This window comes from Gastrolobium bilobum, unplaced genomic scaffold (genome assembly GCF_033153095.1).
Source record: "Gastrolobium bilobum isolate Gb01-03AN ecotype WA unplaced genomic scaffold, APGP_CSIRO_Gbil_v1 utg33132, whole genome shotgun sequence".
Lineage (NCBI taxonomy): Eukaryota > Viridiplantae > Streptophyta > Magnoliopsida > Fabales > Fabaceae > Gastrolobium > Gastrolobium bilobum.
The window spans coordinates 150,815-175,342 of record NW_026897088.1 but is presented as its reverse complement, the minus strand read 5'-3'; the positions used below and the strand labels follow the sequence as shown (position 1 = coordinate 175,342).

Sequence of the window (24,528 nt, the reverse complement as noted above, 5' to 3'; positions counted from 1 at the left end):
GAAAACAGTTAGGAGCGATAATGGAGCAGAATTCCTTATGCATGATTTCTATCGTTCCAAAGGAATAGAACACCAACGTTCTTGCGTTGAATCGCCCCCAACAAAAAAGGGTTACAGAACGTAAACGCCAATATATTCTGAATGTAGCTCGTTCTTTATTCTTTCAAGCTAACTTACCCATAAGCTTGTGGTGTTATGCAGTTTCCTATGCTATTGATCTAATCAACCGTTTGTGTACTCCAAATCTCAATAATAAAACACCCTTCGAGCTGCTATACAAAAAACCTTCTACTCTCACACATCTACGAGTTTTTGGCTTTCTTGCCTATGCCACTACTCTTCAATGTCATCTAACTAAATTTGATTCTCGAGCCCAGAAAACTGTATTTCTTGGATACAAACAAGGTACAAAGGGATATGTGTTGTTTAACCTTTCTAATCGCAGTATTATAATATCCAGAAATGTCATCTTTTATGAAAATTCCTTTCCTTTCATTCCTGCACCTTATTCATCATCAAATCTAGCTCCTGAACCTAAAGAGATCCCTGAACACATTCCTAGTTATGACCCTAACCTTTCAGAGCCTACCCCTACACCTCAACCCATTTCTCCCATTGCACCAAACCCAATCATTCCTCAATTTCCAATATCAGAAGATAATACTCAACAACCTCAAAATATTCAACTCAGACGTTCGTCCAGACCTCATATTGGTCCAAAATATTTGCAGGATTTTCATGTGTCGCTATCTATTGCTTCTGACACTAATGCAGTCTCTGGTTCTTCCCCTTGTACTCCTTATCCACTTTCTGATGTATTATCTTATAACCAATGCTCTTCTGTTTATAAGAATTTTTTCCTCAATGTTTTCTCTTGTACTGAACCTAAGTCATACTCCCAAGCATCCAAACACGAATGTTGGAAGAAAGCCATGTGTGATGAAATAACAGCTCTAGAACAAAACCAGACATTGTCCATTGTTGATCTCCCTCTCAACACCACGCCCATTGGATGCAAGTGGGTCTATAAAATCAAACACAAGGCAGATGGTTCAATAGAACATTACAAGGTGACATTGGTCGCCATAGGCTACACTCAAGTTGAAGGCATCCACTACCTTGATACGTTCTCCCCAGTTGCGAAACTCACTACTCTCAGAATACTCCAGCGAAAGGATGGATACCAGAGCAACTAGATGTGAACAATGCTTTTCTGCATGGAGTCTTACACGAAGATGTATTTATGGTGCTTCCCCCAGGCATCACTTCTGACAAACCAATCAAGTTTGCAAGCTGCAACGTTCCTTATTTGGCCTTAAATAGGCTTGCAAGCAATGGAACGTTAAACTCACGACTTCACTCTTTTCTCTGGGGTACGTTCAATTTGAAGCAGACCATTCATTAATGGTAAGAAAACACAACAATTCTTTCACTGCCTTACTCATATATGTTGATGACATAATGCTAACAGGAAACGATGGATATGAAATTCAACATGTTAAACGTCACCTAGACCATCTCTTTAAGATAAAGGATTTGGGTTCCCTTTGGTTTTTCTTGAGACTTGAGGTTGCTCGTTCTAAATCAGGTCGCATTCTCAACCAACAAAAGTATGCTCTACAATTATTGTTCGATGCGGGTCTCCTTGCTGCTAAGCCTGCCACAACACCAATGGATCCTTCTCTTAAACTTCAAAAAGAACAAGGCACTCCTTTCTGTGACGCAACAACTTATAGAAGGCTTGTTGGTCGATTGCTTTACCTCACTACCACAAGACCTGACATATCATTTCCGGTTCAAGAACTTCGTGAATTCATGGCTAATCCAACGGATATTTACTATAAAGCTGCCACACGAGTTTTTCGATATATCAAAGACTCACCTAGCAAGGGTTTATTCTTTCCAGCTGACAACGATCTTCACCCATCTGCATTTTCTGATTCGGACTGGGCATGTTGCACAGACACCAGACCCTCCATATCTGGTTTTTTGTGTTTTTCTAGGCCTAGCTCTTGTTGCCTGGAAATCAAAGAAACAAAATACAGTTTCTCGAAGCTCTTCTTAAGCTGAATATTGAAGCCTTGCAAGTCTGGTTTGTGAACAACAATGGCTCTCTTACTTATTCAGGGATCTTTCCATGCCTTTATCGTAGCCTATATTAGTGTTTTGTGACAACAATTCAGCCATTTACTTTGGCTCACAACCCTGCATTCCATGAACGTAGCAAACATATTGATATAGACTGTCACATTGTTAGAGAAAAGATTCACAATGGTCTCATTCACCTTCTTCCCATTCGGTTTGCGCTCAACTAGTTGATTTACTGACTAAAGCCATACATGCCATACATCGTACTCAATTTCATATCCTTTTAACCAAGTTGGGAATGAAAGATATCATCTCCAGGGGGGCTATTGATTGATATATTAGTCACATTTATTTTATGCACGTGTAATATTTTAGTTTCAGCCACTGCATGGATTTGTTATGTAACCAAATGCAACTGCGTTAGATTTAACTATTCCTGCCAATATTAGACGTTTGTATCTTGTGCAGCTGGGTCTTATATATACCAGCTTGTATTCATTCAATGATAATTTTCAGTTCATTTGCTTTATCGATTTGTAATGAAAGTATTGCTTCCAGAGGTTATGCTTCTTTTTTTTATCAACTTCTGATTTTCTTGGATGCTCTTTCTCTTTGTTGTTTTCATTGACTCTGCAGTATAGATTTTGTACTATGGGGACAGGAGGAATGATATGGAACATAACCATCCTGACATGTAATGAGCAGGACACATTATGATATACCTTTTTGGAGCAGCAATGAAGTTTGGAAGAAGGCGGAACATAATAAGAAGCACAGGTCCACACATGATGGACCTTCACATCTTGGAGGCTCTATTCCCATAAGCGAACATAAAAAGTGATTGGTAAATAAATTTAACCTTGATTAGTTGGGTACCGTTGAATATATCCAAATAAATTTAACCTTGTCAAGTTGTGATATTTGTTTTCAATTTCATGTTAGTGTTATAATGATATTTATAGAATTGTACAATGCAGCCAACAGAAGGGGACAACAACCCAATTGAATTCGTAAGTTACTACAATTTTCGTAAGTTATATAGAGTAAAACATTTACTAATTGAGCGAACGCTATGATTCCAAGAGTTCCAGACTGTATCGGGAAAATCAAACTTATTTGTTACATTCTGTTTACTTCCAATCAACTGTAGCATTTGAGGAAGATGAAAATGTGAAAACAACTCAATATGTTGTCGGAGGGAGATAGATTACCACAGGGATCTTTTGTGGGAGAATTGGTAAAGGAACTTCGAAGTTAAGCACCTTAATCACTTGCCTTATAGAGGGCCTGGATATGTAATCTGGATTTGCACACCAAAGACCAACAACCAACAAGCATTCCATTTGTTGCACATCAAGTACCCCACATAGCTTTGGGTCTGCTGCTGCAAGGAGATTTCTCAAACCATAGAGCTCCCAAACCCATTCAACTAATAATACTTGACCCTCCTTGTCATTGTTGTTCGTGGCTTCTCTTCCACTGGCTATCTCCAACAAAACAATCCCAAAACTGAATATGTCGGATTCTTTTCTAGCCTTGCCGGTTTTCATATATTCAGGGCCTAGATAACCAATGGTCCCAGCCACATCTGTGGTTTGTGACCCTTTCTCATGATCCACCTGCTTAGCTAGGCCAAAATCGCCAAGCTTAGCATTAAAATTGGAGTCTAACATTATGTTGCTTGATTTGATGTCCCTATGAAGCACACATTTTTCCCATCCTTCTTGTAGGTAAAGCAATGCTGAGGCCAATCCCAGAGCTATGTTGTACCTCACCTGCCACCACAAGATGCTTTCTCCATGAAAAAGATGAGAATCTAAGCTGCCATTTGGCATGTACTCGTAGATCAGGAGGAGATCATTCTTCTTGTGGCACCAACCAATGAGTTGCACCAAATTCCTATGCCTCAATTGGCTAATGATCTTCACTTCTGCTGCGTATTCCTTTATACCCTGTCTTGATTCTGCTGATATCCTCTTTATAGCGACATAGGAGTTTGAGTCTTTAAAATAACCTTTATAAACACAACCAAAACCACCTTTCCCAAGCTTCTGTGTATCTGCGAAGTTGTTTGTTGCAGTTACCAATTCATTATAGCTGATCTTCTTGGGTCCAGTGCTGATGTGGAATTCATCATCCATGTTATAATCAGAAGTGGTTTCTGAGGGGGATTCTTTTCCTTTTCCTTTATCCATCATCCATAATAAAATGTGGACCAACCCTACTAAAGTCACAGACAAACCTACACCAATTCCTATTCCCTCCAGCAATTTTGTGTTTCTTTCCTTCTTAGGATCGGCATTGCTTGTACTAAATGACCACGAAAGAAGGGTATGTTCCTCAGGATTTGCTCCTGTTGCAGCTGATATGCCAACAATAACCGACTCTGGTAAGTGCTCTGTGATATCAATGTGGTATGAAAGGTACTTTGTTACTGGCAGATCGAGTATGTATCCCGTGAAAGACACATCTAGAATTTTATCTCTTGAATTATATACAATACTACAGTCATAAACGCTCCTTCGAGAAATATCTGTTCCCCATTTCCGAAGTATGTTAGACTGCATAGAGTTGACATCCACACCTACATGTAAGCTAGTTGGGTCCCACTGGTTTGAGTTAGTGTCAAACTCCACTGCCACAAACTTATAATCAATAGGGAGAGGTGTTTTGTCATGCACACGACCAAGGCCAAGGCCTCCTCGTTTTATTTCTGTGTCATTTGCATCTGGGAGATTTGGGCTTGCTAGGAAGAAAGCCAAACCTTCTCCATAATAATTCTGATTTGAGAAAACAATGAAGGAAAATTCGGTAGTGAAGTCCTTTTGTTGATTTGAGGTTTCGTTCCAAAGTTGAATAAGGTTGGAACTTGTGACTCGACCAACACTCCCAATCCAGTTACCACTTGTGAGTTGGATGGTACAATCTGAAACAGAAGCATCTCCTTCCAGCTTTAGCTGCTGCTGCTGCTGCAAATCAGCATTAACAAAGTTTTGGTAATCAAAAGACACAAGCTGAGCATGTACAAGAGGGATTATCAGGAGGAACAAAAGGGTTCCCCTAACATAACTTGTTGCATGGTGACCAAAATGCAAACCACAACAAGCCATTGCTAAGCGAGAGTTAAGGTTGAGCTTTGAAGCCTAACACACTTTCAAGTGTAAGTATTTATGTTTTATTCTAATTTGTCGTTTATCTAACTTCCCTTTTAATTTTCTTTAATATAATTATGTTTGTCTCAACTCTATCTTGTGATGAATGTTCCTATGTTCACAGCTCACCATGCCACTATAAAATGAGCATGGATAACAACTCCGGGAACGTGCCGCCTATGCTGGTTCGAACGGCAATATTCGCATTTATAACATGTTTAATTAATTAGAAACAAACTCAGCTGTGCTGGTTAACGGAAACATTCAGGAAACAAAAGGAAAAAATCATTGTTTCCTTTAAATTTAAAATGATTTTAACATATATTATAAATAAAGAAAAAAAGTCTTGAAAGAGACCTCCTTTTTAAATGAAGGAATTATTTTTATCATATCGATAGGATTTTAACTTAGATGTGCTGGATCACGTGAAAAGAAAAAGAAAAATATATATAAATTCAACACATTTTTATATGTGTAGAAGTTAAAATTATTTTCTACCACATGAAAAATACTAATCTCTTAAATGAAGGCCTGGTATTTTTTAAATATTAGGGTACAAATCCTAAATATTAGGTGTGCCTTTACGCTTGGTGTTACCGAAAAGTCCACGAGATCACGGCTTTAGACTAATATGATACAAATTCCCAAAATATTTTGAGGTTAGGTATGCCTTTATTCGAGGCATTACCCGAAGAAACTCAGAATTTTGGTATGTCGAGTTATTGTTGGAATGGTTCAGCGAGGACAAAATCAGTTAGGGCCAGATAAATAAGTCAAGTGTAAATTGAACTAAATAATGCAGAAAATAAATCAAGAACAACAACAAAATAATTGGCATATAACTCTTGGGTTGTTTTACAAGAATGAGGAAAATGTAAATTTATTTAGTTTTATTGATAGTGATTATGCAGTTGATATTGAGAATTTAAAAAGCACCTTAGGCTACAAATTCATGCTTGGTTCAACTGCTGTTTCATGGTCTTTGAAGAAACAATCCATAATCATCCTTTCAACAACAGAAGCTAAATTTGTGGTTGCTGCTTAAGTGCTCGTCAAGTTATTTGATTGAGAAATATTTTTCAAAAACTTTAATTTAAAACAAGATGAAGCAACAATGATTTTTGTAATAACAATTCAACAATTAAATTGTTAAAAAAATAAATAAAAAATCCTAGTTTTCATGGAAGGAGCAATAAAATATAATTTCTTGAGGAATCTTACAAAAGGATGATATAATTGGTCTTGTTTTCTGTAGAAGTAAAGATCAAGTTGCTAATTTGTTAACCAAGCCTCCCGAATTAGTTGCATTTTATAAGCTTAAGGGCTTACTTGGCATATTTTCCAAGGATGATGGATGAAGCATTTAACTAGACTAAAACTAATTATTGAAGAACATCAATTTCAGGGAATGTTGAAAAGTCCTTTCAATCTTTTAGTGTAAGTTAAAACGTTGAATATTTCCCTTACCTCCCGAATTAGTTGCATTTTATAAGCTTAAGGGCTTACTTGGCATATTTTCCAAGGATGATGGATGAAGCATTTAACTAGACTAAAACTAATTATTGAAGAACATCAATTTCAGGGAATGTTGAAAAGTCCTTTCAATCTTTTAGTGTAAGTTAAAACGTTGAATATTTCCCTTACCTTTAAATGATGTAATAGGCATGTGGGTGCACTAAAATTGTGTATTGTCTCTTATTGGTGGAGTTATTTGGGTTTATTGATGTAACATTTATTTTTTATAGTTTTACTCAAGTTTTTGTATTGCCTATAGGAGGTGTATGTCATTATATGATAAAGATGAATAACATTCTCTTTCCAATTTTTAAAACAATAAAAATAAAAAAGGTTGTTATACTAATTTATTATGGTTTGTGACTTAACCCATTACATGGAAAGTAACCCTTGCAAGGGTTTTTGGCTCTCCCACCATCTTAACATATAGTTGCTCAATCACACCATTCTCACCCTAACCTTTTGACCATGTAAATATCTCAACCTCTATGTTGGGATATTAAAGTGTGACAGAGTCTTGCATTGATTAATAATGAGCTAAGTGAAGCCAATATAATTGGGAGGATCCATGAAGTCAATATTTTAAGGTTTTGCGTTGAGACATAACATTGGTTGTTGGACCCACTTAATATGGTTGTTATAGCTTATAACTCATTGGTAGTGTTCCTGATGCCATGGGCTCCCTTGACTATAATTTCTATATGAATTAAATTCATAAAATACAATAATTTTCAATAAGTTACACAAAATATTTCATTTACAAATAAAGTGAACTTTAACTTTAACACCATGTCTTAAGCTTTTGGTTGAGATATCATATTGAACCCACTTGATATAATTAGTGTAATTTAACACAATGGTGGTGATCTCTCGACCATGGGCTCCCTTGGATTGCATGACACTCCACCCAACACTCTTATTTCTTTCTCACTTCCTTATCTTAATCATATCCTCTCTCCAACTAATAAATCATGCATTATGTAACATCCTAAGGGCTGGCAAGGGCAGAGAGTGATCGCCTGTGTAAAAGAGGCACGGACAATGAGCGGCTCATGTCAAATCTTGCAGCTGGGGGATACATGAATGAATTAAATCAACACCCGAAAGAGAGAGATTTCAGAGATTGTACAAGTATGTGACTGTACAGTTAGGAATAGCTTATAAGAATTAATTGGTACTACCTATACTAACAAGATGCATATACTTTTCGGTAGCCCGAAAGGAAGAACTCCATAGTTAAGCGTATTTAACTTGGAGCAATTCTGGGATGGATGACCTCCTGGGAAGTTTTTCCAAGAAGTGTGAGAGTGAGGACAAAGCACGCTGAAAACTCTCGTGTTATTTTGTGGGGGCAATTATTGATCCTTGCAAGTTGCCGGGCATTATAAGTGCTATCAGAGCAGGACATTTCTCCCAGTACAGTGTGGTTCAAGGACAAACCAGGCGAAAGCTGGTGGGCATGTAATATAATATCCCTAACCTATTTAATTATAAAATTGCATGTAATTAAGTAATCTATCAGGCATTAGTGGGTTGAATTAAGTAAAGGGACTAAGTAAATAAATTAGGGTCACTTTTGGGATAAAAGTACAGCCAATGAGAATTTTGGGGTAAAAATGTGTATAGGAAAAATTACCCAAAAAGTAAAAGTAAAGTTAGCAATATAGTAGGAAAAATATTCTAGTTCATTGGATAAAGTTTGATGGTGAATGGAGGTGACTAGATAGATAAGTTGTTACCTAGTTAAAAATCTACTCTACCTATGTAAATGAAAAACAAAAGCCAAGCCCTCATTTTCTTCTTTTTATTCGATGGACGACTGAGGGAGAGAGGGAGAGAAACCATTGTTACAGCTCAAAACCCTAGTCACTCCATTTCTTAACCAAATCAACTTATTCCAAAGCCAAAACCAGTTAGAATCTCTCCCTCATTGTGAATCAAAACTTGGTTTAGAGTAGAAAGCTTTGTGGAGAGAGATCTTCCCTCTAAAAGATTTCGAACCTCTGGGTGATTGGAGGAGTTTGATGGTATTTTCTTGCATGGGAGCTTAGGAGACCACTATTCCTTGGTTGTGTAACCTATTGTGGTAAGTTTCCCCTCCTTCAACCTAGTTTTCTTGGAGATTGCATATAGGTTGAGTATGATGAATGGTGTTTTATGAGTTGAATGTATTTGAGTTAGATAGAAGTTAAATCCCTTTACAAATGTTGTTAGGAATGATAAATAAATGGTAGAAATGTCATTTAAGTTATTCTCAATATTTGAGGAAAATCTATGCTAGAAATTATGATTTCTTGCATGTTGAGCCATTTATTGGTGGTATGTTTGATTTTTGTTCATTTTGGTGCTAGAATTGAGCCAAGTTGACCAATCGTGAGTGACCAACCATTGGAGGAAGCAATGAAGCTTGATTAAGTCATTGAGAATGGTAAGTCCATACCTTAATTGTGGTGCGAATGTGATTGTTTGTTGATGAATATTGATATATTCTTGGATGCAATAGATTGATTGCATTGCACCTTTGTGTAGGTGTTTGGTTATGAGATTGTGGTTAATAATTGTAAAGCTTGATTGTGCACATTGGTGGTGAACAAAGGTTGGACTTCAAGCAAATTGAGGTCAACCTTCAGACCTTGGAAATTGATTTCTTTATTGTTCCACCAAGCCCTGAACGGGTAGTAGTTGTTGATAGTATATGTAAATGCAATAAAGTGGTTTAATGCTTTGTTATATGTTTGTGTATGCACTGGTGTAGAATATTATGGTGTTTCCTTATGTTTAGTATGTTGCATAATGATGCATAATTCATACTTGGTAGTTTAGCTGGCCAGTAAGACTATTTGCATATGAGTATCTTTAGAAAAGTATGAGAGCTCGAGGGATGTCTTATGGAGATGTTTGACACACTGCATGGATATGTATTTACTGCATTATTTACCGTTATTGCTATTATACTATGAGTGAACTATAGGGTGGAGAGATACTCTAAGGACCCCTGGTTTACTGAGATGTATTCGTCTATCTCTCCCCGTGTTGTGGGGACCCCTTTTCGGCTACAGATGTTGCAAGAGCCTCTAGTGGCAGGTGGTCACAATTGAGCTAGATTGATATATGTTGATGCTGTTGTCCTTTGCTTATGCCTGCCATTTGGTATTTGTCCATGTATAGAGCATTTTGAAGCATCAGGGTATATGTATCCATGTGGGACTTAGAGGATAATTATTGATAATTGTATAACCCTTATGCATCTAGATAGAGACTTTGATCATATGTTGTCCTAAGTTCTTTGACATGTATTTATTTTGGAGAACATTGTTGTACATGATTCATTGGAACATTGATGTAATAAGGTATTATATTATTTCCATTTTGGTGTGTATAATAATTATGTAAAGTTTGTTAAGTATAGTGGCATTTGAGAGGAAGTCCCCAAGAGAAATACATGAAAATAGAAAAATTTAGTGTTTTGCACAGTTGGAGGGCGCTTAAGCACCCATGAGGGGCCTTAAGCGCTATGAGATAGAAAGTTTTCGAGGATTTATCCATCGGAAGGAATTTAAGCGCCCAAAAGGGAGCTTAAGCCTGCTCATTGAACTGAAACTTAGAAATCCTTTGCCCGAGGGGGCTTAAGTTCCCTGTAAGGGGCTTAAGCGCCCTATCAGTGATTTCTAAAATGAATTAGACTTAAAATTAATGAGTAAGGACCATTTGTTTAGGGTCTAATAAAGATAGTAAATGATGTTAAGCATAATATTAGTTATTCCGCAACTTCACACAATTATAATTACGATATTGCTAATTTTAAATACAGTGTGTTTTAAAACGGGAAAAACAAACAAGGTTTTTAAAGAAAAAATTATCTATGTTTTAATTGAACAAATGTGATTGTAACTACGCTTAATATCATAAAGCAATGATAACAAACTGGTTATAGAACGGGGTGTTACATGTAACATCCCAAGGGTTGGAAAGGGAAGGAAGTGATCGCTCGTGTAAAAGAGGCACGAACAATGAGCGGCTCATTCCAAATCTTGCAGTTGGGAGGTACATGAATGAATCAAATCAACACCCGAAAGAGAGAGATTTCAGAGATTGTACAAGAATGAGACTGTACAGTTGAGGATAACTTATAAGAATTAATTTTTTCTACCTATATTAACAAGATGTATCTACTTTTCGGTAGTGCGGAAGGAAGAACTCCATAGTTAAACGTGCTTAACTTGGAGCAATTCTGGGATGAGTAACCTTTTGGAAAGTTTTTCCAAGAAGTGTGTGAGTGAGACAAAGTACATTAAAAACTCTCGTATTAGTTTGTGGGGGCAATCATTGATCCTTGCAAGTTGCCGGACGTTACACATTACTTGCAACATAAATTTTATGTCAATTAAATTCATAAAATATTACATTTTTCAATAACTTACACAAAGTATTTCATTTACACATAATGTGAAATCTAACCCCAAGGGTTCCAAACTGGATTTGAAAAATCAAACTCAATTGATTAATTTTCTGTTTACTTCCAATTAACTTGTATCCCCAAAGGAAGATGAAACTGAATGAAAAGGCTCATTTGTGGTTGGAGGGAAATAGACTATCACGGGAGTCTTTTGCGGGAGAATTGGTAATGGAGCTTCAAAACTAAGTACCTTAATCACTTGCATTATAGAAGGCCTAGATGTGAAATCTGGATTGGCACACCATAAGCCAACTGCCAGCATACATCCCATTTGCTGCACATCAAATACCCCACATAGCTTTGGGTCTGCTGCTGCAAAAAGATTTCTAAATCCGTAGAGCTCCCAAATCCACTCAACTAATGATACTTGACCCTCCTTGTCATTGTGGTGAATGGCTTTTCTTCCGCTGGCTAACTCCAACAAAACAACCCCAAAACTGAATATGTCCGATTCCTTTCCAGCCTTGCCTGTGTTTATGGATTCAGGTGCTAGGTAACCCATTGTCCGAGCTACAACTGTGGTTTGTGACCCTTTCTCATGCTCCACCAGCCTAGCTAGGCCAAAATCACCAAGCTTAGCATTGAAGTTGGAGTCCAACATTATGTTGCTTGATTTGATGTCCCTATGAAGCACACATTTTTCCCATCCTTCCTGAAGGTAAAACAATGCTGAAGCCAACCCCAGAGCTATGTTGTACCTCACCTGCCACGACAACGACAAGATGCTTTCTCCACGGAAAAGATGAGAATCTAAGCTACCATTTGGCATGTACTCGTATACCAAGAGGAGATCATTCTTCTTGTGACACCAACCAGTGAGTCTTACCAAATTCCCATGCCTCAATTGGCTAATGATCTTAACTTCTGCTGCGTATTGCTTTATATCCTGTCTAGAATTTGCTGATATCCTCTTTATAGCAGCAAAAGAGTGAGAAGCTTTCAAATAACCTTTATAAAAACCACCAAAACCACCTTGCCCAAGCTTCTGCGTGTCTTCAAAGTTGTTTGTTGCAGATGCCAATTCATAATAACTAAATTTTTTAAGTCTAGTGCCCATTTGGTGTTCATCATCCATCTTCAGATGCGAAGTGGGTTCTTCTTTTCCTTTATTCATCTTCCATAATATAATATGGACTAACCCTAATAAAATCAAAGACAAACCAATACCAATTCCTATCCCCACCAACAATTTTGTGTTGATTAACCATCTTTCCTTCTTGGGATCAGCATTGCTTGTACTAAATGACCATGAAATCAGGGTATGTTCCTCATAATTTGCTCCTGTTGCAGCTGATATGCCAACAATAACCGACTCTGGTAAGTACTCTCCAATATCAATGTTGTATGAAAAGTATTGTGTGGTGTGTGTTACGTTCCCATCATAGGATATATATCCATTGAAAGAAACATTTAAGTTATTATTTCTAGAATCGTATTCAATATAACAGTAATGAACTTCCCCTTTTGAAATATCTGTCGTCCATTCCTCAAGTATGTCAGACTCCATAGAATTGATATTAACAGCAACATGTGCACCATTTGGGTCCCAACGGTTTGAGAAAGTGTCAAACTCCACTGCCACAAAACTATAGTAAGGTTTGATAAGATTTTGGTTAGCATCCGCAAGACCAATACCAAGGCCTCCTCCATTTAGCTCTGGTTTATCATTTGTGCTTGGAAGATTTGGGCTTGCTAGAAAGAATGCCAAACCATCTCCATAAGAACTCTGATTTGAGAAAAGAACAAAGGAAAAGTTGGTAGAGAAGTCTTTTTTTTCTTTTGTGCTGCTGTCCCAAAGATGCACCGGCTCGGGAAACGTGACTCGCCCAATACTCCCAGTCCTGTTGTTACTTGTGATTTGGATGCCAGAATCTGAAGTAGAAGCATCTCCTTCAAGCTTTAGCTGGTTTTGACCATCATTAATAAAGTTGGGGTAATCAAAAGATAGAGTCTGAGCATATGCAAGAGGGATTATCAGAAGCAACAAAATGGTTATCCTTGAATAACAGAAAAGAGGAGTTGTTGCATGGAGACTAAAATGCCAACCACAGCTAGTCATTGCCAAGGGAAGTTGAGTTTGAAACTTGAAGACTAACACCCTTTCATGTATTTGTATTTATCTGCTACTCTTATTTGTCATTTATCTAACTTCCTTAGTAATTTGTGTAATTTAATTACGGTTTTCTCAACTCTTAACTTTGGGATGACTATTCCTTCGTACACAACTCACTATGCCATGAAAGTTGAACAAGGATCACAAGCACTGGACCATGCTGTCACTGCTGGTTAAAACGGCAATATTCGGAGTTATAGCATGTTATAATTAATTAGAAACAAACTTGGTTGCGCTTGTTAACGGAGATTTCAGGAAACAGAAAGCAAATGCATTGTTTTCTTCAAATTTAAAAAGCTTTAACTACTTAGAAATAAAGAAGAAAAGTTTTGAAAGAGACATGGGCACATGGCCCTTTTTTAATGAGTGTCTTTTGGTGGTATTTTCTTAGAAGTTAGAACTAATCAGCGCTTTTTGCCGTCTTTAGATATTAATGATAACTTCATGTAAAGTTAATTATATATGTGGGCTCAGTTTAGCCCAGTTTCTGTGACAAAGTACCCTCAAATTTAAATTTTGAGGCATCAAGGATTTGAACCCATGTGGGGTTGATGGAAGTTGCAGCACCTAGTACTATGTTAGAGTTACTTGTCATAATGCATATTTTAATAATTTATTATATAATTAAATTAAAATTCAGTTTAACTGGTTGAACCAACAACTCACCAGTTGAACCACTGACCCATTAATTCAGTACCTCGACCGAGTTGATGACTGAGCCGAGTTTCAAAACATTGGTTTAGCGCAAGTCAGTTAGGGTCAGAAAACCATGTGCAATCAAGCTTTAAAGCATGAGTAGTTACTCATTAGTTGAAAATCAGTAAACGATAACCATAAAAATAAAATGACTCATTAATTTAATATTTTAAGAGTTTATGTTACGATGTTGAGTTCAATCCTTTTTTTATGATTTTTTTTTACCATATTAATGTTGATTCTCCTCTACTATAGCTCCTACTGGCTAACCTACAACATTTTTAGAATTGAAACCAGGTCTCATGGTTCAACCATGTTAAAGTTTTATTTATTTAATTTTAATTGGGCTTTTATTTATTGATTTGATTAGGTTTATAAAATTGATTGAATGATTAATATAATATTTTTCCAACCATCCTATCATAAAGCTTAAATTATTATGAATTATTTAGAAGATGGAAATGTAGGTTTGTTTTCCACATAGGTGAAGTATGATTTAGCAGACTAACAAAAAAATTAGACGATGGAGAAGATGATGATCTTAGTGAGGTAAGACCCTTTATTTATAAGACGTGGGATATTTCCTCTCAACATGGGAAGTGTGATGCCATAAACGTTTCAGCCATTTCGGCTCCACTATGGTGTGAGGTTGCATGAATACGCCATGCATGCTCGGGAAATGTGAGGGGGGCACATGAATTGGAAAGCCACATGCTCCATACGCTAAGTGCTTGAGGCCTAACCATGCATCCACTTGAGCTAGTTAGACAAGTCTATCTAATTGGTCCAAAACATAATATATCAATTATAAACTTGAACAATTATGCAAGAGTTTAATAAAAAAAATTTGTGAAACCAATGCACACAAAATGAAGAATATAAAGATACAATGATTTTGGTGATATATAATAAACAAGCATGGGAAGTAGACTTCAAGCATTACAACTTGCAACAATAAAAAGAAGCCTAAAAGATCAACCAACTAATGTGAAGTTCATCAAGACAATGGGCAAAGCTTAAAAGAGATCAAGACTCAAGCTACAATAGAAGAACCTAAGTCCAAAGAGTTGTAGAATTAAATATGAAGGTAATTGACAACAACTTACATGAAAAAGCTCAAAGGATTTTTCAAAACATATGCATTAAATCATCATTTGATGTATAGAATTATTCCTAGCATCTCACATTCATGAAAACATGTTTCCAAGTATGATTTAAATACATTTGAAACAAAGGAAAATATTTTCAGATGAATTTCTAACCTTTCCAACAGGTTAGCAATCGATTCCCTCAATATGGGATCTCTTTATAGAAAAGTTGGGAATCGATTCTATAATAACCCTAACCTATGAAATGATTAATTGATAATTATTTTGGTGCTAAAAAGAGAAACATGGTGTTTTTAAGTGATTCAAAACTTGGAGGTTGATCCTTTGGATGCCTAAGACTTGTTAGAGGTAAGAAACTTCATTTTAATCGGTTGAATCTTTGAGTTGGAACCTAGGGTTCATGAACATGTTAGAGGGAGTTTTGAAATTTGAAATTTATGAATAGTGCAGTGTTTGATGTTGAGTTATATGTGTTGTTTGATTTAGAGTGGAAAGCTAACAAGAGAATGCATTGGAAGCTTGAAAATTTCTTGTTCCTCCAAGTGTCCATTTCGGCTATTGAAAGGAAACAAGGCTTGGAGCCGTGCTTGACCTTGTGTGAGGATTGGAATACCAATTTAAGACTATTCCTAGTATTTTCAAGGTGAGAAACACTAGCTTTGTTGTGAGTTTCATTATGACCCTTGATATGTGACTTTGGCCATTACATATAAACATGTGTTAGAATTGAATTTTTAGTTCTTTTATATAATGGTGAACATGTCTTTGGTGTTATTATGCTAAATGTATTGAGTGGTTGGTTGTGGAATGTATAAAAATGTGAAAAATGACTTAAGACACCATTTAGGCCATATATGTGGAAAATGAGTGTAGAAGACTTGATAGTTTTGCTTTGTTAATGATTAGTATATGTTTGTTGATGAAATGCACAATGATGCAATTATGGACATTGGAAAGAAATAAAATCCAATGGACTCCTCATATGTACTCCTCGGTCATATCTGTGGAAAATTGGGTGGAAATATGTTAAATGGTTATTTGAGTAATGTGTGTGACTTATTGGCTATGTTGAGGTAATTAGACTCATTGATTGGTAATTTGAATCATGAGAACATATGATGAACCCCTAAGTTACCACCATGTAGGCTATGTCTTGAGAAATAAGTAATTGAAGTTGTTTAATTTGATATTGGTGCTAGTTACTAGTCATTGGATAACTTGATGTTAAATGGACTAGTTGATAATCGTTGAAAGCATGGAAATTTGATGGAATGCCTAGAGTGTGGTTCGGCCATGCTATAGGAAAACATGTTGGAAATGAAATCAATAGGGTTTGAATGGTGGGAAACATATTGACATGTTATAATTAAATAAACTAAATTGTTGGTCATTTGGGAACTTGGTAAATGTGAGACACCCTTAGTACCATGGTTCAGCTATATAGGGTGATTATGGTTGGAAATTTGTAAAAATGGTGTTTGAGACTCCAAAGGTAATTTCTATGCCATTTCAAAAGTAATACGTGTGAAATCTAGGTCATTGACTTAGTTAAAAAGAAAGATGAACGTGTGTGGTCATACTTTGTTAATTATGAATAATCAGCTATGAATTGTTTTTTGGCATATACTGGCATGTAAATGTGTTGAGTAATGTTATGTCATAAAGAAAGTATGAATAAACCAAGTTGGTCACCATATTTGAAATTATAAGGAAGTAATAAAGTGTTGAAATTGGTATCTCACACTTGAAATGTAGCCTAAATGGTGTTGGTTTATGATTGGTCCATGATCTAGGTTGGAGCCAAAGGATATTGAGTTGGAAAACCAACAATTGGAAAAATGTAACTAACTTTCTTGGAGTGCAAGGAAGCTTGTTAGTGAAGCTTCGAGCGATAAACCTTCGGACTTTGGAGTTAATTCCCTCATGTGTTCCACCATACTCCATTAGGAGAAATAGTTGGATGATGTGATGTATGATAATGATTGAAATATTATGTTCATGCATTAGTATGATATGATGGTGAAATACATGTATACTATATTATGTATATATGATTCTCTGCCCAGTAGAATTGTATGATTGGTTGGGGCTTCCCATGGAGATCTTTACAAAGGTTCAGGTGGATGAATGACAGAAAGAAATGGCTCATTTGCAGAGTTCTCTTAGAAGTAACATTTTATACGCGATGTGTTACCTTTGAGAAATGGCTCCTTAGCAGAGTTCTCTTGATAATTACGTGGAATGTGTTAATATGTATGTTATACTATTTTATTGTTATTGTATATGCACATTGAATGAACCATTGAGTTGAGTGACCTCCAAAGACCCTTGGTTTATTGAGATTGTTATCTCACCCTGTGTTTGGGGGACCACATTTCAAGTACTACTGATGGTACTGGAGTATCCCAGGCTAAGAGGCTCGAGTAGGATAGTGGAGCATTATATGTTTTGGATGTGCATTTTGCGGAGGACTACATATTGATATTTTGTAGTCACATTTGGTGTAGGTTGATGTATTAGCATCTGGGGACTTAGCCCATAATCACTATTCTTTGTATCTTTCGTGTTGATGTTTTATGCAAGGACTTTGATAATGTGTTTTGTATGAGTTAAGTCAAATTGATGTATTTTGTAAACAATGTATATTTTGGAACATTCCTGAAATGTATGTGGACATTGATGTATTTATATGATGGTAGGGCTTGTGTGACTATTTGATAAATTAAGAGTGTATCTGTATTAAATAAACTGTCTATTAGGTTGAGATTACTGTAGTAGGAATTGTCCCCAGTTGTCTAAAAAACAAATGGAATGCTATCCGTTTTGTTTTGACGATGTTGGTAGGAGATTTCCAAAATTGTGTGATTAACTATCAATATTCGATTATTGAAGCCATGTGGTGTATGAGAACCTCATGGTGGTATCTTATAATGGTTGTATGATATGTTAAGCTAGGTTTAAATATTTCGCATTGTGGTTGAGTTATAATTACAGTTCAATTTATTCATGAATACAAAAAAAGTTTTAAGCAGTAAACGTTATGTTTTAAAAGGGAAAAAGTTAAGCCGTATTTTAATTCAACTGTTGTGATTATAACTGCACTTAATATCATATGTAATGATAACAGACCAGTTCTAGAATAGGGTGTTAAAAATTCCCAAAGCAAGGGAATCGATTCCTTTTTGCACCAGAAGACAAAAATAACGGCTATAAACAGCTAGTTTTTGAAATATGCCTATAAATACCCATATATGATGCTTCCAAACTTGATGAATCATTGTTATATTGTCCATACAATCCTTATTGATCATTATTCTTGATTTAAACACATTCTTTGCTCATTCTCATTCATCTTGATCATATACATTCTTTGAGCTTTATTATTGTGAAAGTGTCAACACTTATAGTTCTTCAATTTGTATATTTGTACTTTGAGAGTACTTAGCTATTACTAAACACTTCCTTTTGAATTCTTGAATTGAGAGGGTAGTGAAACCTGTTATATTTGAGAGTTACCAAATTCCTAAATAAATTTGGAGTGAAGTGTAAAGGTATCCAATAATCCGAATTCTTGGAAGATTGTAGCGGTTTGTCAAACACCCTTGAAGCTTGATAGTTAGTGAAAAGTTGATCGAACGGATTCAGTCTGGACGTAGGTCCCAGTGGTAGTTACCGAACTAGAATACATCTAGTTTTTAATCTCTCTAGCCTTCAACTCTTTACTTTTATATCCATATTGCATTATTAGATTGTATTTGATTGTGTAATAGTTTATATATTTTGATCACACACTAACATCCTTACTTAGAATTACTTGTGATAAATCAATTGATTGAAGAAATATCCTTTAAAATATCAACATAGTCATTTTGCAAAAAGATTTTATAAAACTCAATTCACCCCATTCTTGAATATTGAATCCATTTGTCCAACAAACTTTATTCTACTGAAAATGGTTTATATATGCTAGTATCCAAATACTTTCCTTGAATAATTTATTTAACAAAATTATGGATAAGTAATTCATCGACTTTATAAGCATATAAATTACATATAAATATGGGGAATGTCAGAGCTATAAAATTTTATAGAGGCAAAATTCAAACTAGCTTAGTTTGTAAGATACAACAGTGGGTTAATATATAGACAAATTTGAAGCACTCTTCAAGTTTTCTTGTACATGAGGAATAATAATGATAAAAGGAGAAAATTTTATGTTATACTAACTTTTTTATAAGTCAGAATGTAGTGTAAGATAAATGTTTAATGCATTGACCGGGGGAGGTGATTGCTTATGCTCAGCCTAACTCTACCATTGAGCATGGCTCAGCCTCTTAAAAAGCAAAATTGTCATAAAAAGCAAAATTTACAAAGTTAATCTACAAGAAATTTCTATTATCCTTACAAAAACTTTGTATTATATAGATAAATAAAAAAAGATTAATATAATATGAACATGATCAAAGTGTATGACAAATAAATAATTGTTTTTACACCAAATAGAAACTTAACACCATTAATCATGTTATATAGGGAAAAAGAATTTGACAGGGAAAACTATAAATGATAAAATGATAACATATATTTGTCATATTGGAAAATAGATTTGATGTTTCTCATATTGTAGGAGAATTTCTACACACATATAAAAAAATATTTGGGGCCTATTTGGGCCTACGTGAAAAGAGAGAGAGAAAAAGGGGGTCACACATAGGGGTGTTAACGGGCCGAATCGAGCTGAGCTTTGGTCTTAAAAGACTAAACCTGTGATTAAATGTGTCGGCCTTATCAAGCCTATTACCTGTTACGAATATAATTATCGGCCTGTGGCCTGTCTTATTTACAAAAAATAAAAGTCTGATTTAGCCTGTTAGAAAAAAATAAGACAATAAAAATTTATTCAAACAGAATATACAATCAACAACACTAGTAATTTCATAAATATTCATAAATTCAATGTATATCGAAACAACATAATATAGAACAAAATCATTCAAAAAGTCTGTTTAACTAATAAAATAGGGGTGCAATGGATTGAGAGGAGAGAGAGGACTATTACAAATAGTATTAAAAATATAAAAAAAAATTAATATACTAGGCCAGCCTAAGAAGCTCCAAGGCCGAGCTTTTGAATTGGAGCATGAGGCCTTTTTACTAAACAAGCTTTCATACAAGTTCAAGCCTGGTTTCAACAACCAATATTAAGCATGTAAGCCTGAGCCTTCACGAGCCGAGCCAAAAGCCCCTGGCTCGTTTATCACCCCTAGTCACACATACTTTTATGTATGTGTAGGAGATAATTTTATTTCCTACAATATGAGAGACATTAAACCCTTGAAAAATATATAAAAGCATAACATAATTCTAAAAAAATCAACATTTGAGAATAAAAGGATTTTTGATATTACAATCATTTTAAAGTACGGTACAAATAAGTAAGGTACAAATTTGCAATAGCAACAATAATCAAGCGGCAAAGAACTTGTTCCAATCAAGTTTGTCTAACTATAATGTATTAAATACTCATTTCACAATTGGTAATGGTGAGCTGCCCTTACAATTTAATACATTCTAGGTCCAGTCTCCTCTTCTGTTTCTATTCCCTGTATTCCCTCACCATATTTTTTTCCGTGTAAGTTGGAGTTAAAAGAGAGAAGGAAAAGTAGACCAGCAGAAATTCCAATGCTTTTGTTATTAAAACATTCCATTCACAAATAAAACTTAATGACTACTTCCTATTAACTTGTAGCCAGAAAGGAAGATCGAACAGAATAAAACTACTCATTTGTTCTTGGAGGGAGATAGGCTAGCACAGGCATCTGTTGTGGGAGAATTGGTAATGGAGCTTCAAAGTTAAGCATCTTAATCACTTCCATTATAGAGGGCCGGGATGTGCAATCTGGATTAGAACACCATAAGCCAACAACCAGTAAACATTCCATTTGTTGCACATTAAATACCCCACATAGCTTTGGGTCTGCTGCTGCAAGGAGATTTCTAATACCATAGAGCTCCCAAATCCACTCAACTAATGATACTTCACCCACCTTATCATTGTAGTGAATGGCTTTTCTTCCGCTGGCTAGCTCCAACAAAACAACCCCAAAACTGAATATGTCTGATTCCTTTCTAGCCTTGCCTGTGTTCATATATTCAGGGGCTAGATAACCCATGGTCCCAGCCACTACTGTGGTTTGTGACCCTTTCTCATGATCAACAAGCCTAGCTAGGCCAAAATCGCCAAGCTTAGCATTGAAATTTGAATCCAACATTATGTTGCTTGATTTGATGTTCCTATGAAGCACACATTTTTCCCATCCTTCTTGTAAGTAAAGCAATGCTGAGGCGAAGCCCATAGCTATGTTGTGCCTCGCCTGCCACGACAAGATGCCTTCTCCACGGAAAAGATGAGAATCTAAGCTTCCATTTGGCATGTACTCATATACCAAGAGGAGATCATTCTTCTTGTGACACCAACCTGTAAGTTTTACCAAATTCCTATGCCTCAATTGGCTAATGATGTTCACTTCAGCTACGTACTGCTTTATGCCCTGTCTTGAATTTGCTGATATCCTCTTTATAGCAGCATAGGAGTTTGAGTCTTTCAAATAGCCTTTATAAACACCGCCAAAACCACCTTGCCCAAGCTTGTGTGTCTCATCGAAGTTGTTTGTCGCAGATGCCAATTCATAATAACTAATCTTTTTAGGTCCAGTGCTGCTTTGGAAGAATTCAGCATCCATCTTCAGATCAGAAGTGGTTTCTGAAGTGGGTTCTTCTTCTTTTCCTTTATTCATCTTGCATAATAAAATGATGACAAGCCCTAATAAACTCAAAGACAAACCTACACCAATTCCTATTCCCTCCAATATGTCGTTTAACTTTCTTTCCTTCACAGGATCGGCATCAATTGCAAGGGCTGTAGCAAATGACCATGAAAGCAGGGTATGTTTATCATAATTTGCACTTGCTGCAGCTGATATGCCAACAAAAACAGACTCTGGTAAGTGCTCTGTGATATCAATGTGGTATGAAAGGTATTTTGTAGGGTGTTGTTTTACATGCCCATCATTTGATGCATACCCAGTGAAAGAAACATTTAGAATACTATTTCTAGAATTGTATTGAATAGTAATGTTATAAACTTTGCAAAAAAGCTGGTTCACTTGCCCTGCCCTTGATCCGACCTTGACCCGACCCATAAATACCCATATTTTTTGAACTGGTTTAAATACTGACTCACTTTTATTTGGGTCAGTTTTAGACCTGACTCGTTTTAATATTGACCCACTGACCCAAAACTTAACCCATACCCATTATGTGAAAAAAAAAATCACAATTACATTAAAAGAAAAGTTTTAAAGTAAAACAATTACGTCAAAATTTTTTATGGAAAATATTTTCATAAAAATTTTACAGATTTCAAATTTCTGTGAAAGTTTTCAACGGAAATATTTCCGTCATCAAAGAATTTTGACGGCAAAAAATTTCATCAAAGTTCTTTACAGATTTCAAATTTTGGCGAAAGTTTTCGACCGAAACATTTTTGTCATCAAAAATTTTTGACGGCAAAAAATATCGACGGCAAAAAATCTCATCAAAATTCTTTACAGATTTCAAATTTCGGCGAAAGTTTTCGACGGAAATATTTTCGTCATCAAAAAATTTTGACGGCAAAAAGTTTCATCAAAATTCTTTACGAATTTCAAATTTTGGCGAAAGTTTTCGACGGAAACATTTTCGTCATCAAAAAATTTTAACGGCAAAAAATTTCATCAAAGTTCTTTACAGATTTCAAATTTCGGCGAAAGATTTCAACAGAAATATTTTCGTCATCAAAAAATTTTGACGGCAAAAAATTTCATCAAAATTCTTTACAGATTTCTAATTTTGCCGAAAGTTTTCGACGGAAACATTTTCGTCATCAAAAAATTTTGACGGCAAAAATATTCATCAAAATTCTTTATAGATTTCAAATTTCGGCGAAAGTTTTCGACGAAAAAATTTTCGTTAAATTTTTTGACAAAAAAAAAATTTTCGTCAAAATTTTTAGCGAAACACATTTCCATCGAAAATTTTCAACTAAATATTTTCGTCAAGTTTTTTGATAAAAAATTTCCATCAAAATTTTCAACGAAACACATTTCTATAAAAAAATTTCGTAAATTTTTTTGACAAAAAAAACATTTTGACGAAAAAAATATTCTGTCAAAATTCTTTAGAGAATCTAAATTTCGTCGAAAGTTTCAAATGAAACATTTCCCTCGAAATAATTTTCGTCAAAATTTTCGTTAGAACACATTCCCATTGAAATTTTGAACGAAAAACATTCCGTTAAATTTTTTGACAAAATTCTTTTTTCGTTTAAAACATTTGATGGAAGAAATCATTTTCGTCAAAACTGTTGACGGAAACTAAATTTCAATAGAAAATTTTTTTTTGGTACAAATTTCGACGAAAAAATAATTTTGTGACGAAATTTTCGTCTTTTGCAACGTAAAAATTTCGACAAAATTTTGTGAGAAAACCAAGTCAAAAACGGGTCAGGTCAGATGTGACCCAGTTCAGAAACCAAGTCAGACCCACTTTAGAAACCAAGTCAGGTCAGATCCAAACTGGTTCTGAACTAGTTCAACAAAATACAATCCAAGTCAGACCTGACTTGGATTAAATTAAAGCGGGGCGGGTCAAAATACCTGACCTATAAAAACCAAGTTGGGTCGAGTCGGACAAAAACCTGACCCAACCTGACCCATGCACAGTCCTATTATAAACTTCCCCATTTGGAATATCTGGCAACCATTCATGAAATTTGTCAGACTTCATACTGTTGACATTCACCCCCACGTGTGGGTACGGTGGGTCCCACCGGTCTGAGTAAGTGTCAAACTCCACTGCCACAAACTCATACTCAGCTGGGATAAATGTTTTGGTATGCTGATCCACAAAACCAACGCCAAGGGCCCCTAGTGAAAATGAATCATTTGCATTTGGGAAATTTGGGCTTGCTAGGAAGAATGTCAAACCATCTCCATAAGCACTGTGATTATTTGAGTAAACACGGAAGGAAAAATCAGTTTTGAAGTCTTTTTGTTCATTTGAGCTCTTGTTCCAAAGATGAATGGGGTTGGAACTTGTGACCCGACCAACACTCCCAATCCAGTTATTGCTGAATATGTTATCTCCGTTAACTGTGAGTTGGACGACAGTATCTGAAATAGAAGCATCTCCTTCCAGCTTTAAATGCTTTGGATCAACATGTACAAAGTTGGGGTAATCAAAAGACACAAGCTGAGAGTGTACAAGAGGGATTATTAGGAAGAATAAAATGGTTCCCCTTGCATAACACAACAGAGGAGTTGTTGCATCGAGGGCATTAACCCAAGCACAACCAGCCAT

The 24,528-nt window shown here is 35.6% G+C and overlaps 3 protein-coding genes and 1 pseudogene across 3 annotated transcripts; 1 reads left to right on the top strand and 3 right to left on the bottom strand.

The window, feature by feature from the left end:
- Positions 1 to 1,404: 1,404 nt before the first annotated feature.
- On the top strand, positions 1,405 to 2,070 carry LOC133304031 (uncharacterized mitochondrial protein AtMg00810-like). Its single transcript, XM_061504001.1, has one exon. It carries the CDS (start codon positions 1,405 to 1,407, stop codon positions 2,068 to 2,070), a length of 666 nt encoding a protein of 221 aa, XP_061359985.1.
- Positions 2,071 to 3,269: 1,199 nt separating this feature from the next.
- On the bottom strand, positions 3,270 to 5,198 carry LOC133304030 (L-type lectin-domain containing receptor kinase IX.1-like). Its single transcript, XM_061504000.1, has one exon. The coding sequence runs from the start codon at positions 5,196 to 5,198 to the stop codon at positions 3,270 to 3,272; it is 1,929 nt and encodes a 642-aa protein (XP_061359984.1).
- A 6,080-nt stretch (positions 5,199 to 11,278) lies between these two features.
- LOC133304029 (L-type lectin-domain containing receptor kinase IX.1-like) lies at positions 11,279 to 13,270 on the bottom strand. The gene has a single exon (XM_061503999.1). It carries the CDS (start codon positions 13,268 to 13,270, stop codon positions 11,279 to 11,281), a length of 1,992 nt encoding a protein of 663 aa, XP_061359983.1.
- A 7,597-nt stretch (positions 13,271 to 20,867) lies between these two features.
- On the bottom strand, positions 20,868 to 24,528 carry LOC133304028 (L-type lectin-domain containing receptor kinase IX.1-like; annotated as a pseudogene).

Excerpts from the sequence above, each read along its gene's own strand:
- LOC133304031 (XM_061504001.1), top strand. The coding sequence starts at position 1,405 with ATGGTAAGAAAACACAACAATTCTTTCACTGCCTTACTCATATATGTT.
- LOC133304030 (XM_061504000.1), bottom strand. The coding sequence starts at position 5,198 with ATGGCTTGTTGTGGTTTGCATTTTGGTCACCATGCAACAAGTTATGTT.
- LOC133304029 (XM_061503999.1), bottom strand. The coding sequence starts at position 13,270 with ATGACTAGCTGTGGTTGGCATTTTAGTCTCCATGCAACAACTCCTCTT.